Consider the following 14,725-nt stretch of genomic DNA (forward strand, 5'->3'; position numbering starts at 1 on the left):
CCCCAATATTTCTTTGGCCTACCCCTACCTCTTCTGAAACCATCCATGGTTAACCTCTCACACCTCCGCACTGGGGCATCTATGTCTCTCCTCTTCACAATAGTAATAATGTATAACGGACTTAATTATAGTTTATAGACTCTTGGACAATGTTCGATAATTTTTCTTCTGAATCTTGGTGGATAAGTCCAATGACTCAACAGCAGCAGCATTTTGGAATTGAGTATCTTGTCTTGTGGATCTGATGTATAGTTAGGGGGTCGGTCTTGCTCCTAATAATTCGTCAAACTTATTTTTCATTATCCACAGTAACGGATTTACTTTAACTATTTCCAAATCATCTCATATTTCTGGCTGCATTCCTCTCCTCACTTTAGTTTCCCATCCGACCAATCAAATCTGCCTCTTACTTGATTAGTTGCTAACTGCCCTTACTCCAAAATGGGCTTATTCTATTTGCTATTTGTGGAAGGAGAAGAGAGAAGATTAAACTAAGAGAACATTACTAATGCACGAAGGTCTTTTAGGATCATGTTAGTATTTAGCGAGAAAAACAAAGTAGGTCCCGCAATAAGAGAGGGGAATGCCTAGTATGATTGTGTGGTGCTTTTGAAAAAGCAAGTTAGTGCTAAGTACCCAAGGGTGTTGCCTAGTGGTCAATGAAGTGAGTCGAGAATCATGGGGTTTATTTAGGTTCAATTTCTGGCGGATGAGAAAACACTAGGTGATTTCTTTTAATTTGTCCAATCTTTGGTGGACAGAGTTACCTGATACCTGTGCTGGTAGGAGATAACATGTCCCACCTGGAATTAGTCGAGGTACGCGCAAGTTGGCCCAAACTTCAGGGTAATAAAAAAAATAAAAAAAAAAAGAAGCAAGTTTGTGCTAACGCTAAGGGGTAAAATTTTGGTTTAGTACAGGAAATATCTGTTAGACTGGTTGATGATAATCTATTGTAATTGTCTAATTATCTTTACAAATAGTTTACTTAAAAAGCCTATAAACAAGTTTATTTTAAAAAGTATTAAAACATGCTTTTTAAGAGTTTGAATTTTTTTTTGTTAAACACTATAAAGAGTGTCGCACAATATAGTGAACATTTTAGACGCTTTGGCTTCTTTGCAGAGCTTTTTATATCAACATAAACCAATGTATTTTTGCAGGCAAAATCTCTGTGGAGGATGTAAGCATCATTGAACAATGAAGCAGTTGGTGACGGAAAAGAGAGAGAACACTGAAGCAATTGAACAAAGCATGTTATGTTTTCTTCCAACCCTGAGTACAGTGTTGCGGGTGTAGCAGGAAAAGAGATTACAGGATGTACATGAAATAATACTCAGACAAAAAATGAGAGTGAGCTTGCTTCCTCAATGTCGTAATCTTATAAGTCTAGGAATGCAGAGCAACAAACCCATCTGGATATGATTTATTTACTCAATAAATTCCTGTGACTAAAAAAAAAAAAAAATAGTTCTAACTATGCCTCCACGAGTACAAGGTTGCTGCAGATGGTCTCATTTAAAGCAACTTGTCATTTTTGCAGCATGGAATTGACCCCATCTTCCTCCAATATAGACATGAGAACAAGAGGTGTATATCCTTAAATTCCATGACCTTTTTCTTTCATCTCTAATAATCAAACCACATTCCTTGTTGTTGAGACAATTTGCCTTCGCAAATTTATTAGGAATGCGCTGAATTTGTTTATTAACACATTTCATTAGACACTTCACACCGTAAATAACTCCAACTGATAAAGATAAAAAAAAAGAAACAAAATATTGCATATGTTCCCTTTGAGACTTACCAAGTAACCATTTGTAAGGAAATACTGTTTAACAGTGCATACAAACTGAGATTGACCAATAGGGTGGCGATTAGTAACTTCTGCGTGAGGAAATGCCTTGCTTTAATGGAAAAAAAGATTACAATTAAAAGATGAATATCATCTAAACATCCACCCAATCATTTGGCCAATTTTTCATCTAAAAAAACTGAAACTTCTTCTAAGATTAAGGGAACTAACTTGCAAATTCATCTAGTATAAACTATAGGACTCTACAGATGTTACCTTTGAATTCAAAATTCTCGGAAGTCTCTACAACAGTATCGGCTTCTTCTTCTTCTTCTTGCAAGTACTCTGCACACTCTGCATATTAAATAGAAAGTACAATGTTATCTAATGCTTTAAATACACTATTTATGAAATGGAGTGTGTAAATAAGGCCCTTTTGTTACTGCTAAATTAATCAAAAATGGCAAACTTCAGTGGAAGTCACTATTTATAGCTGGACAATTTGGCACAATATTTTGATGGGGTTACTAGAGAATTGTGTTGGGTCTCACAAGGTGGCTTGGGTGGTTCCTGGACAATTAGGTTGGCCGCACAAATGCCCCCCCTACCAAACAGCTTTTAGCAGAAAATCAAGCAATATCTATATTTTTGCATGGGGGATTATGGAGTTGCAAGCAATCTGGAGCCGAGGGGGTTCAGATGAACCCCTTGGCGGAAAAAAATACTATTTTTATAAGACTAAAATTATTTTTTATGTATATATAGTAGATGTTGAACCCCCTTAAACTTCTTCGTATATTTACTTTTTTTATATTTTGAACCCCTCGGTGGAAATCCTGGCTCCGCCACTGGCTATCTCCCAATGTAATTTATGGGAACGAAATATACAGTATTACTTTCTGTGTATACAAGTGTGTTTGAGCTGAAAAAGTGAGTAGAGGATACAAATTGTTGAGTAGACTTGTAGCTAGGAAGTTGAATGCCCTTGAAGCTTGTTCCTAGCTCGTCTGCTATATATAGTAATTTGAGTACTTGGAGTCAGAGGCGGCCGCATGAATGTCCAAGTTGGAGTCCATTACTGGCTTGTAGGTCTTCAAATTAGTCTATTGAATTTTTTTTTACTGTTGGAGTCGATATTCTCTCCCAGATCTCTGCGATGGTTGTTGAGGGAGTTTGGTAGATGTACGTTCAAGCCCTTAAGACTCGATCAAATTAAGAGAGTTGGAGAGGTCTACGGCGGGGCTGGCAACAGGGAGGACCCACCTTGAAGGATAGAGGTGCACATGCACCTGGTAAATTCAGAAAAAAAAATATATATACTCAAGTCGACCCAGGATTTGAGCACAATGGGAGCATAACTATTTTTTGTACGCCAATTACTAACGAAAAAATTCGGCGTACAACTCTTAAAGAACTTAATGATTATGATTGCAAAATACAAATTTCAATGTCATTAATTTGGTATTACTATAGCAAAAGTACATCATCCACTCATGCTTGAACTTGGCGCATTTTCATCTTTCGAAAACGATCAATAATAGCATCATTGCTTACAGTTGCAAATACTTCCTTCTCAGAGTAACAAACTAAACAATTACTCTATGTCCCAGTTTATGTGATACACTTTCCTTTTTGGTCTGTTAAAAAAAAGAATGATACATTTCTATATTTAGAAATAATTTAACTTAAAACTTCTCTTTTTACCTTTAGTGAAATGATTTTGAGCCACACAAATATCTATGGCTTGTTTTACACTATAAGTTTTAAAAGTCTTCTTTTTCCTTAAACTTTGTACCTAGTCAAATTATATCGCATAAATTGGGACGGAGGGAATTTTTAAAAATACATCACTAATAATAATATGTAATTCATCGTTGATGTACCTCAAGGATGAGAATGCTCTTTCAACAATTGCAGTCGCAATAGGTAAAATCGCAGTGAAGTAAATAAACAAGTGAAAGTGAGTCTCCACAAGATTTGCATTAACTAGCACTTCTGAAAAATCACTAATTCCTTTTAAATCAGAGAACCCAGGGTCACCATATCACGTGCATTATGAAAGTGCATTAGTGATTTGGCAAAAGCATTGGTTGATGCAAATCTTGTGAAGACTTATTTTCACTTGTTTATTACTTGTGCAGTTGACTCTGATTTTACTTGTCGCGACTGCAACTGTTGAAAGAGCATACTCATCCATGAAGTACATTTAAGATGAATTACATAGTACTACTTAGGGCTGTTCACAGTTTTGGTTAAAACCAAAACCAAACCGAATAAAATAACCGACATTTGGTTTGATTTGGTTTTAAATTTGAAAAACCGATAATATTTGGTTTGGTTATGGTTATAGTAAAAAATAACCGAATAAATAACCGAACCAAACCGATAATTATATACATAAAATTTATAATTATTTATATGTATAATATTAGCTTTTCATAAATAATTAAAGATATTTTATACCTTTTAATTATTAATTTAATTTTGGTCTACTTATTTTTAAGGCCCGTGTCTTAAAAGAATATGTCCAACAATCCAAGCCCAACTCTAATAAGTCGTAAGCATAAGGGTTGTTTGTATTTTGAAACCTCTATTTGACTTGTTCTTTTGAATCTAAACTGCGTTGCAAGTTTGGTCCACCTGATTTGCGAACAGCGTGTCTTTCCCTCAATATGCAGCAAAGTTCACCCTTGTGGGCCGTGAGGAAAAAAGATCTTCATAACAAATTTGAAGAATGTAGAGAGAAAATATTTGAATTGTCACGGCTAGTCATAAACCGAAAACCGAACCAAACCGACAATAACCAAACCGGTGGTTATTATTTTACTTGGTTTGGTTATGGTTTTAGACATTTAAAAACCGACTAAATTGGCTTGGTTATGATTTTAACCAATAACCGAACCATGAACACCCCTAGTACTACTAGTGATGTATTTTTAAATAATTGTTTGGTTTATTACTTTGAGAAGGAAGTATTTACAACTATAGCAGTGATGCTATTATTGACCGTTTTCGAAAGATAAAAACGCGTCGAGTTCAAGTATGACTGGATGATGTACTTTTGTTATATTAGCACCAAATTAATGATATTCGATAATATTGAAGTTTGTACTTTGCTATCATAATCATTAAGTTTTTTTAAGAGTTGCGAGCCGAACTTTGTCGTTAGTAATTGGCGCACTAAAGATGGTGCCTCCGTTGCGCTCAAATCATGGATCCGCCTCCAGCTGGAAAGCCGAAGGCATAGCCATGCAGGACTGGGATGCAGAGGCATTTCCCATGTTCCACATGGCTCAGGATCGTAAGCTTTGATTCGGCTGCACGGAATTTTGGACTGCTCCCCATCTCCTTGTTGAGTTTTAGTGAGGCTCAACCTTGTACTCGTGGAGGCATAGTTAGAACTAATTTTTTTGAGTCACAGGGAATTTATTGAGTAAATAGATCATATCCAGATGGGTTTGTTGCTCTGCATTCCTAGACTTATAAGATTACGACATTGAGGAAGCAAGCTCACTCTCATTTTTAGTCTAAGTACTATTTCATGTACATCCACTGTACTCAGGGTTGGAAGAAAACATAACATGCTTTGTTCAATTGCTTCAGTGTTCCTTCTCTTTTCTGTCACCAACTGCTTCATTGTCCAATGATGCTTACATCCTCCCCAGAAATTTTACCTGCAAAAATACATTAGTTTATGTAAATATATAAAAGCTCTGCAAAGAAGCCAAAGCCTTTAAAATGTTCACTATATTGTGTGACTCTCTTTATGATGTTAATAAAATTTTCACTCTTAAAAAGCATGTTTTTAATACTCTTTTAGATAAACTTGCTGTAGTTAATTAAACTATTTGTAAGAATAATTAGACTATTACAATAGATTCTACATCAACCAGTCCAGTAGATATTTCCTGTACTAAACCAAAATTTTAGCCCTTAACGTTAGCACAACTTGCTTTTTTTTTTCTTTCTTTTTATAACCCTGAAGTTTAGGCCAACTTGCGCATACCTCGACTAATTCCACGTGGCACTTGTTACCTCCTACCAGCACATATACTGGGTAACTCTGTCCACCAAGGATTGGACAAATGAAAAGAAATCGCCTAATGTTTTCCCGTCAACCGGAAATTGAACCTAAAACCTCATGGTTCTCGACTCACTTCATTGACAACTAGGCAACACCCTTGATTACTTAGCACAGAATTTCTTTTTCAAAAGCACCACACAATCATACTAGGCACTCCCCTCTCTTATAACAAGGACAATTGACTGAAAAAGACCTAAAATAAAAGAAAGGACAACTCTAGTAACACTCTATATACATTTTTGGGATAGAAATACAACAACAACAACAACAACAACCCAGTGAAATCCCACAACGTGGGGTCTGGGGAGGGTAGAGTGTACGCAGACCTTACTCCTACCAAGGTAGGACGGCTGTTTCCGAGAGACCCTCGGCTCAATAAAAACATAAAAAGAGGTCAGATACGGCTAAGAGATTCAAAGCAATATGGAAATGAAGTAACGCAAGTGACACAGATAACATAGAATAATCAAAGCACAGGAAATAACAGATAATAGCATAATAGCATAAATTAGAGCACAAGAAATTATACTACGATAATGCGACTATTAATAAGGCAGGGTAATGAGACTATCTACTAGCCTTCTACCCTAATATGGGTCCTCCAAACCCTCCTATCTAAGGTCATGTCCTCGGTAAGCTGTAACTGCGCCATGTCGTGTCTAATTACCTCTCCCCAATACTTCTTTGGCCTACCCCTACCTCGTCTGAAACCATCCATGGCCAACCTCTCACACCTCCGCACTGGGGCATCCGTGTCTCTTCTCTTCACATGCCCAAACCATCTCAATCTCGCTTCTCGCATCTTGTCTTCCACCGAGGCCACTCCCACCTTGTCCCGAATATCCTCATTCCTAATCCTGTCATTCCTGGTGTGGCCACACATCCATCTTAACATTCTCATCTCAGCAACTTTCATCTTTTGAACGTGAGAAACCTTAACTGGCCAACAGTCCGCCCCATACAACATAGTCGGTCTAACCACCACTTTGTAGAACTTTCCCTTAAGTTGTGGTGGCACCTTCTTGTCACATAGCACTCCGGAAGCAAGCCTCCATTTCATCCACCCTGCCCCAATACGATGTGTGACATCATCGTCAATCTCCCCACTGCCTTGCATAATAGACCCAAGATACTTGAAACTACTTTTCTTCTGGATGACTTGGGTCCCAAGCCTCACTTCCAAGCCAGCCTCCTGAGGTGCTTCACTAAACTTACACTCTAAGTACTCTGTCTTGGTCCTACTCAGCTTAAACCCTTTAGACTCCAGAGTTTGTCTCCAATCCTCCAGCTTAGCGTTAACTCCGCTACGAGTCTCATCGATCAGGACTATGTCATCCGCGAAAAGCATACACCATGGCACCTCACCTTGAATTTGCCGCGTCAATCCATCCATCACCAAGGCAAATAAGAACGGACTAAGAGCTGATCCTTGATGCAACCCTATCACAACTGGAAAGTGCTCTGAGTCTCCTCCTACTGTCCTTACCCTAGTTTTGGCTCCCTCATACATGTCCTTGATCACCCTAATGTACGCCACAGGTACACCTTTAGCCTCCAAGCATCTCCATAGGATTTCTCTTGAAACTTTGTCGTAAGCCTTTTCTAGGTCTATGAATACCATGTGTAAGTCCCTCTTCCTCTCCCTATACTGCTCCACCAATCTCCTCACAAGATGGATGGCTTCTGTAGTTGAGCGTCCCGCCATGAATCCGAACTGATTCTCTGAAATAGACACGCCTTTCCTCACCCTCATTTCCACCACCCTTTCCCACACTTTCATAGTATGGCTTAGCAGCTTGATACCTCTATAGTTGTTGCAACTCTGGATATCTCCCTTGTTCTTGTATAGAGGGACCATTACACTCGACCTCCATTCTTCAGGCATCATTGCCGTCTTAAAGATGACATTAAACAACCTAGTCAGCCACTCCAAACCTGCCGGACCCGCACTCTTCCAAAATTCCCCAGGAATCTCGTCAGGTCCTGGGATAGAAATAATGGAGCATATAAATTCTTTTGTTTCATAGGCCTAGCTAGTTACATAGGACTTAAAATGCTCTCTACAAAAAACAAAAGAATTTCATGAGAATATCACTTTCTCAAATTTAGAGAGGTGTAGTTGTGGGTAGTAGGAGGGAGGTTGGAGTTACGTGACAAAAATGAGTATCAAATAGCAGAAACAATAATTACATACTGATAGAAGCCAATGATAAGAATAAGAATTGAGAATGTTACAAATGAAAACGATTTACGCTCTCCCAGAACACAAAATGCTTTTCTACATTAAGTAACAATTGCATTATCCAAGATGCATACCAAATATAGTCAGAAGTGTGTGCATATAAATGAAGACAGAAAGAGATGCTGCTTAAATGAGAAAATTTACCATGAAATTTCCATATTGGTTTCTGTCCATCCGTAACCACCTCAAACATTATGTGATCTCCCTCCTTTAAGCAATATGTATCACGGAATTTATGCCATCCACCTCTAATACACACGCCAGTACCAAAAGGACGTAAAATTAAATTCCATGACCTTTGCCATTCATCTCTAATAATCAAATCGCATTTCTTGCTGATTAGACCGTTTGCGAGTGCAAACTGTCTTGGAAGGAACTGAAAGGGCATTTCACCACACACATCAGTAGAACAGTTCTTATGCTTCAAATTTTCACCAAATTTTAACTCCAAAAGAAAGAGAAAAGAAGTAAATGGTACGCATGATCACTTTAGCCTGATCATTGTTGAAGGGTTTTGGTGAAATGGGTTTTTAGACTTACCAAGTAACCATACTTCAGGCAATATGGCCTAATAGTGCATATGAGACGAGAATGACCAAAAGGCTTGTGAGTAGCAGCTTCTACAGGGGGAAATGCCTTGCTTGATGACTTGATGGTGAGGTTTGGTTTGTCTGTTACAAGGTAAATTTATTCATAAACTCATTTTATGGAAATAAAGTTTAATGATTCATATTTTAACTTGACTAGATTCTAGAAACGTGAAAAGAATAAGCATACTTGTACTAACTACGTTAGGCTACCGATGCTAACATTAATTAAAAAAAACAAGTTCGTCTTATAGATAGCTATTTCATCCTTTTTAAGAAACAGAACTTCTATAGATGTTGCTTTCAGCTTTCTAAATAACAAAACTTGAAATCTTGGAGGACTCATTATCTAAATTTGATGAATAAATAGAGCAGACTGTCCTTTAGTGTTATATGATTCTTTAAATACACTATTTATGAAATGGAGTGTACAAATAAGGCCCTTTTGGTATAACTAAAATGTTTGCTACAAAATATACATCCAACAACAACAAATATCATTTCATAAAAGACTTTCAAACTGTTTGGTTAGGTAAATTTTGAATGTGTAGCTGCTTGTGAAGAACATTTATTGAACAACCAGACACAAAACTCATAATTTTATGGGCTTTTTTCATTTTTAGCCCATCGGCCAAAATCAATTACTAGCGCCAGCCGAAATATACAAAACGTATACATTGATTATGTATATTTACACTTACAGAAACTACACATTTGCTGGCTATTTTGTAAATTAGATTACCGAAATACATTGGGCTGTAATTATCTCAAATTTTATCCTAGAAGTTATATAGTATCCTGGTGTACATAACAAAGTAAAAAGATAGTGAACAAATAAGAAGTGAGAGAAAAGGAGGATGATAAATAGCTTAATACAAGAATGGAGGGCTGATGTTCTATGTTTGCAGGAAACTAAATTGGAAGGTGGCATTGGAGAATTAGTTAAACAGATATGGGGAAACAGGGGAATCAGATACGGGCAATGGGAGGCAAGTGGTACTAGGGGAGGCATATTGATGTTGTGGGATAACAAGAGTTGGGAAGGGAAAGTAGTAGAAATTGGTTATTACAGTTTGACTTGTTCCTTCAAGTCAAGAACCAGTGATTTTAGTTGGCACATGACAGATATAGTCAGATATGCCTCAGAGAAGAAGAATTGTTCCAGGATATCCTTTTACATGAATGAATTCTCTGACCTTATTGAGGACATGGAGTTAGGGGCATTCACGGTCCGGTTTGACTCGGTTTTTGGTTAAAACCAAGTCAAACCAATTAAGTCAGTTTTTTTTAATATTCAAACCAAACCAAACCATTATAGCATAAATTCTATCCGTTTCGGTTTTTTTGGTTTTGTCGGTTTTATCGGTTTTGCGGTTTTTTTCGGATTTTAAGATTGTATTAATACAAAGAACCTTTGAATTAAATGGTAACTAAATACGGCTTTGACGTGATCCATTCAAATCTAAGAATCTTCTTAATTAATTCATTAACTTTATTTAGATATAGGCCTATGGCTATGGGTATAGGAATTACAGAAACATAACATCTACTTTTCATGATTCTAGTTACCTCCATACATATAACCTTTTGGTATTACGCTGCCCTCCGGAATTTTTGTTTTCTAGACTCACCGTGTTTATGAAGCATTGAAAAGAAAGCACAGAAATTAAAACGGAAAATGATAAATAGAAAGACAAAGTCATCTACCAAATCTTTTTAAATTCCAATTGCCATTTTCTTCCCTTTAATTTGTTACAGATAAAATGGTAGTTTATTAGTAGTAAACTAGTAATTCAGATGGCATGTAAAAGAGGGAACCATAAAACTAGATAAGGGGAAAATTTTTATTTTACCGTTAGCAAATTTTTATTTTATTTTACCTTAAACTTAAATGGGCTACACTTTTCTTTCTAATTATTTGAATTTATATTGGACTTGGTCTGAGCCAAAATTTTGAAGAAGATATATATATATATATATATAATATTTTCAATATGTATGTATCTATCGGTTTGGTTCGGTTCGGTTTTGGTTCGGGTTTTTTTGGTTTAACACCAAACCAAACCAAATGTTATCAGTTTTCGGTTTATTAAGTCGGTTTACCGGTTCGGATCGGTTTTTCGGTCTCATTTGAACACCCCTACATGGAGTTAATTGATCCTCAATTAGAAGGGGGAAGTTGCACCTGGACCAGGGGGAATAAGTTTGAAACTTCTTCCAGAATTGACAGAATTATGTATTCCACAGAGTGGGGAGAAAAGTTCAATAATGTGAAGCAAGAGATCCTTCCTAGAATCTGTTCTGATCACACACCAATTGCATTTAAATGTGGCAGTTGGGAGCACACAAAATCCTACTTTAAATTTGAAGGATGGTGGCTGGAGACTGAAGGCTTTAATGAAATATTGAAGAATTGGTGGGCTTCTTTTGTGGTTGAAGGCCTGACTTCATTTTAGCAACTAAACTAAAATCTCTGAAGGCCAAATCGAAAGACTGGAGTTCAAGCACATATGGGAACCTGAAGAAAAATAAAAATTTGATACTAGGTAAAATTGCAGATCTTGACAGTATCCAACAGAGCAGGTCCTTAACTGAAGCTTTTTCAGAGAATTGCTAATGCTCACAAGAGGAACAACCACATTGATCAATTGTTGGTGGAAGGAGTAGAAATTTGAGGAATCCGAGAACATTAAAAAGGAGATTATTTCTTTTTTCAGAAGTTGTACTCTGAATCTGAGAACTGGAGACCTTATTATGTATGAATCAGTGTCCTATTATCAGTATTGAGGATCAACATGAGCTACAAAAACCTTTTGAGGAGAAAGAGATGTTGGATGGTCTCAAGGCATGTGCAGTGGATAAAGCACCAGGTCCAGATGGGTATAATATGGGTTTCTTTGTTAAGTGCTGGGAGGTGCTGAAGGATGATGTGATGGCAACTATGCAGAACTTCCATTATCAGGAAGTCTTTGAGAAGAGTTTTAATGCTACATATATAGCTCTAATTCCCCAAAAGAGTGGAGCTAAGGAATTAAGAGACTTCAGACCTATCAGTCTAATAGGGAATTAACAGGGAGTATATATAAATTAATATCCAAGATCCTAACAGAGAGACTGAAGAAAGTGATGCACAAGTTGGTAGATACACAACAGAAGGCATTTTTGAGAGGTAGCAAATCACCGATGCTGTCTTATTGCAAATGAATGCATAGACTCCAGAATGAAAGATAAGTTACCTGGCATCATGTGCGAATTGGATATTGAGAAGGCATATGATCACGTGAACTGGAAGTTTTTGCTAGGAATTATGCAGAAGATGGGGTTTGAAGGGAAATGGATTAGATGGACGAGATTTTGCATTAGCATTGTCGGATTCTCTGTTTTGATAAATGGATCTCCTGAAGGGTTTTTTCCTTCTCAAAGAGGTTTGAGACAAGGTGACCCCTTATCACCTTTCTTATTCATTCTGGTGATGGAGGGATTGAACAATATGGTGAAGACTACTCATAACAATGGTTGGATTAGGGGTTTCAATGCAGCAAAGCATTTGAATGAAAGAGTGGAAGTAACACACCTATAATATGCAGATGATACTCTTATTTTCTGCGAGGCAGAGGAAAGTCAGTTGAAGTATTTGAGGATTATTCTTATACTCTTTGAAACCACTTCAGGGCTTCAAATTAACTGGAAGAAAAGTCTTATTTTTCAATTAATGAGGTGGCCAGGATTCAACAATTGGCTGGAATTTTGGGTGGAGAGATAGGTCAGATTCCAACAATTTATTTGGGGATGTCTTTGCGAGCTAAAACGAAATCCAAAGATACATGGAATGATGTACTGGAAAGATGTGAGAAAAGATTGACTAGATGGAAATCGAATTATTTATCTCTGGGTGGGAGATTGGTACTGATTAATTCTGTGTTAGATCCCTTACCTACATATTTGATGTCTCTATTTCCACTTCCTGTCAATGTGGAGGAGAGAATTGATGCTCTTAGGAGAAATTTTTTGTGGCAAGGAAACAAGGAGACAAAAGGTTATCATTTAGTCAAATGGGAAACCTTAGTTCTGGCGTAGAAACATGGAGGGTTAGGAATCAGAAATCTGAGGAAGCCTGATGAAATGGCTTTGGAGATTTCCAGAGGGAGATCAAACTCTATGGGGCACTGTGATTCAAGCTAAATATGAAAAGGAAGGATTCTGGAAGACAAAAGAAGTTGACACCACAGATGGCACTAGTTTGTGGAGATCAATCAGAAACTTGTGGCATGGTTTTTTGGAAAGAACTAGTTTTCATGTGAGAGATGGCAGGAGGATTTTTTTCTGGGAAGACGATTAGTTAGGGAGAGGTAGTCTTAAACAACTATTCCCTAATATCTACTTGAATCAGCAACAGGAGGCCACTCTACATGAAGTATGGTCTAATCAAGGATGGAATTTGACATATAGAAGGTTGATGCAAGACTGGGAGATTGAAAGATTGGCTAATTTTTAGGGCACTTTAGATCTATGTAAAGGGCTGAAAGAAGAAGAAGATACTTTGAGATGGAACTCACAGCAATGGTATATTTACAGTAAGTTCTGCTTATAAGGACATGAATCAGATGGGATCTCAGATCAGTTTTTTGCGTTGAAAGCTTATCTGGAAAGTCAAAATCCCTTACAAAGTGACTGTTTTCACTTGGCTGGTAGTGAAAGAAGTTGTTCTTACCCAGGAGAATCTCATGAAGAGGGGCATATATATGTGTTCAAGATGTTATTTTTGTGAACGAAAGGAAGAAACAATTAACCATCTGTTTCTTCATTGTAAAGTGCTTACTCAGTTATGGAATCTCTTCACCAGTTTCAGGAGTATTAGGCGGACTATGCCTAGAAGAACAGGAAAGGCTCAATTAAGCTGGAATACTGAGGGAAGTTGCTGCACAAACAAAGACAGATGGAGAATTGTCCCAGCAGTAATTTGGTGGACCATATGGAAGGAGAGAAATTCTAGTTGTTTTGAAGGCAATAGCAGCTCCCTGCAAAATATTAAAATGAATTACATTATAAGTTTTTGTTATTGGTGTAGTTCCGAGTATGTAGATGACCCTGTTTCTATAGTAGACATCCTAGGATCCTTGTAAGATGAAATAGGATTAGAGATAGACTTGTTTTTACTCTTTTAGATGTAGATTCAAAGCTGTAAATTTTTGGATTCCAGCAGTTTATGCTGATGATTTATTAATACAGTATGTGACCTTGTCAAAATAATAATAATAATAATAATAATAAGAAGAAGAAGAAGAAGAAGAAGAAGAAGCTTTAAATGAGAAACCGTACCATGAAATTTCCAGATTGGTTGGTCAAAATAAGAATTCCAGATTGGTTGTTCACCGTTAGTAATAACCTCAAACGTTATTTGATCTCCCACCTTTATGTCATTTGCAGCATGGAATTGACTCCATCTTCCTCCAATGTAGACATTAGAACAAGAGGTATATATCCTTAAATTCCATGACCTTTGTCTTTCATCTCTAATAATCAAACCACATTCTTTGTTGGTGAGACCATTTGCCTTCGCAAATTTATTAGGAATGCGCTGAAATTGTTTATTGACAACATAAATAATTCCAACTGATAAAGAGGAAAACAAGAAACAAAATAGTTCCTATGTTCCCTTTGAGACTTACCAAGTAACCATTTGTAAGGTAATACTGTTTAACAGTGCAAACAAACTGAGATTGACTGATAGGGTGGTGAGTAGCAGCTCCTGCATGGGGAAATGCCTTGCTTTAATGAAAAAATGATTACAATTAAAACATGAATAACATACAACATCCACCCAATCATTTGGCTAATTTTTCATCAAAATAAATGGACACTTATTTTAAGATTAAGGGAACTAACTTGCAAGTTTATCTAGTATAAACTATCGGACTCTACAGATCTACCTTTGAATTCAAAATTCTTGGGAGTCTCTTCAACAGTATCGGCTTCTTCTTCTTCTTCTTGCAAATACTCTGCACACTCTGCATATT

The 14,725-nt window shown here is 37.0% G+C and overlaps 1 protein-coding gene across 7 annotated transcripts in view; it reads right to left on the reverse strand.

The window, feature by feature from the left end:
* Positions 1 to 6,014: 6,014 nt before the first annotated feature.
* LOC132609516 (B3 domain-containing protein REM17-like) overlaps positions 6,015 to 14,725 on the reverse strand; it is a 39,630-nt gene continuing 30,919 nt past the window's right edge. For all 7 annotated transcript variants that reach the window (XM_060323531.1, XM_060323533.1, XM_060323534.1 and 4 more), the window contains 6 exons: positions 14,639 to 14,716; positions 14,378 to 14,457; positions 14,028 to 14,286; positions 8,662 to 8,792; positions 8,266 to 8,497; positions 6,015 to 7,862 (listed from right to left, as the gene is read on the reverse strand). In XM_060323531.1, coding sequence (XP_060179514.1) covers positions 6,454 to 7,862; positions 8,266 to 8,497; positions 8,662 to 8,792; positions 14,028 to 14,286; positions 14,378 to 14,457; positions 14,639 to 14,716 — 2,189 coding nt within the window. In that variant the 3' untranslated portion in view covers positions 6,015 to 6,453. The remainder of the gene's footprint in view (positions 7,863 to 8,265; positions 8,498 to 8,661; positions 8,793 to 14,027; positions 14,287 to 14,377; positions 14,458 to 14,638; positions 14,717 to 14,725) is intronic.

The sequence above is a fragment of the Lycium barbarum genome, chromosome 9, assembly GCF_019175385.1.
Source record: "Lycium barbarum isolate Lr01 chromosome 9, ASM1917538v2, whole genome shotgun sequence".
NCBI classification, from domain to species: domain Eukaryota; kingdom Viridiplantae; phylum Streptophyta; class Magnoliopsida; order Solanales; family Solanaceae; genus Lycium; species Lycium barbarum.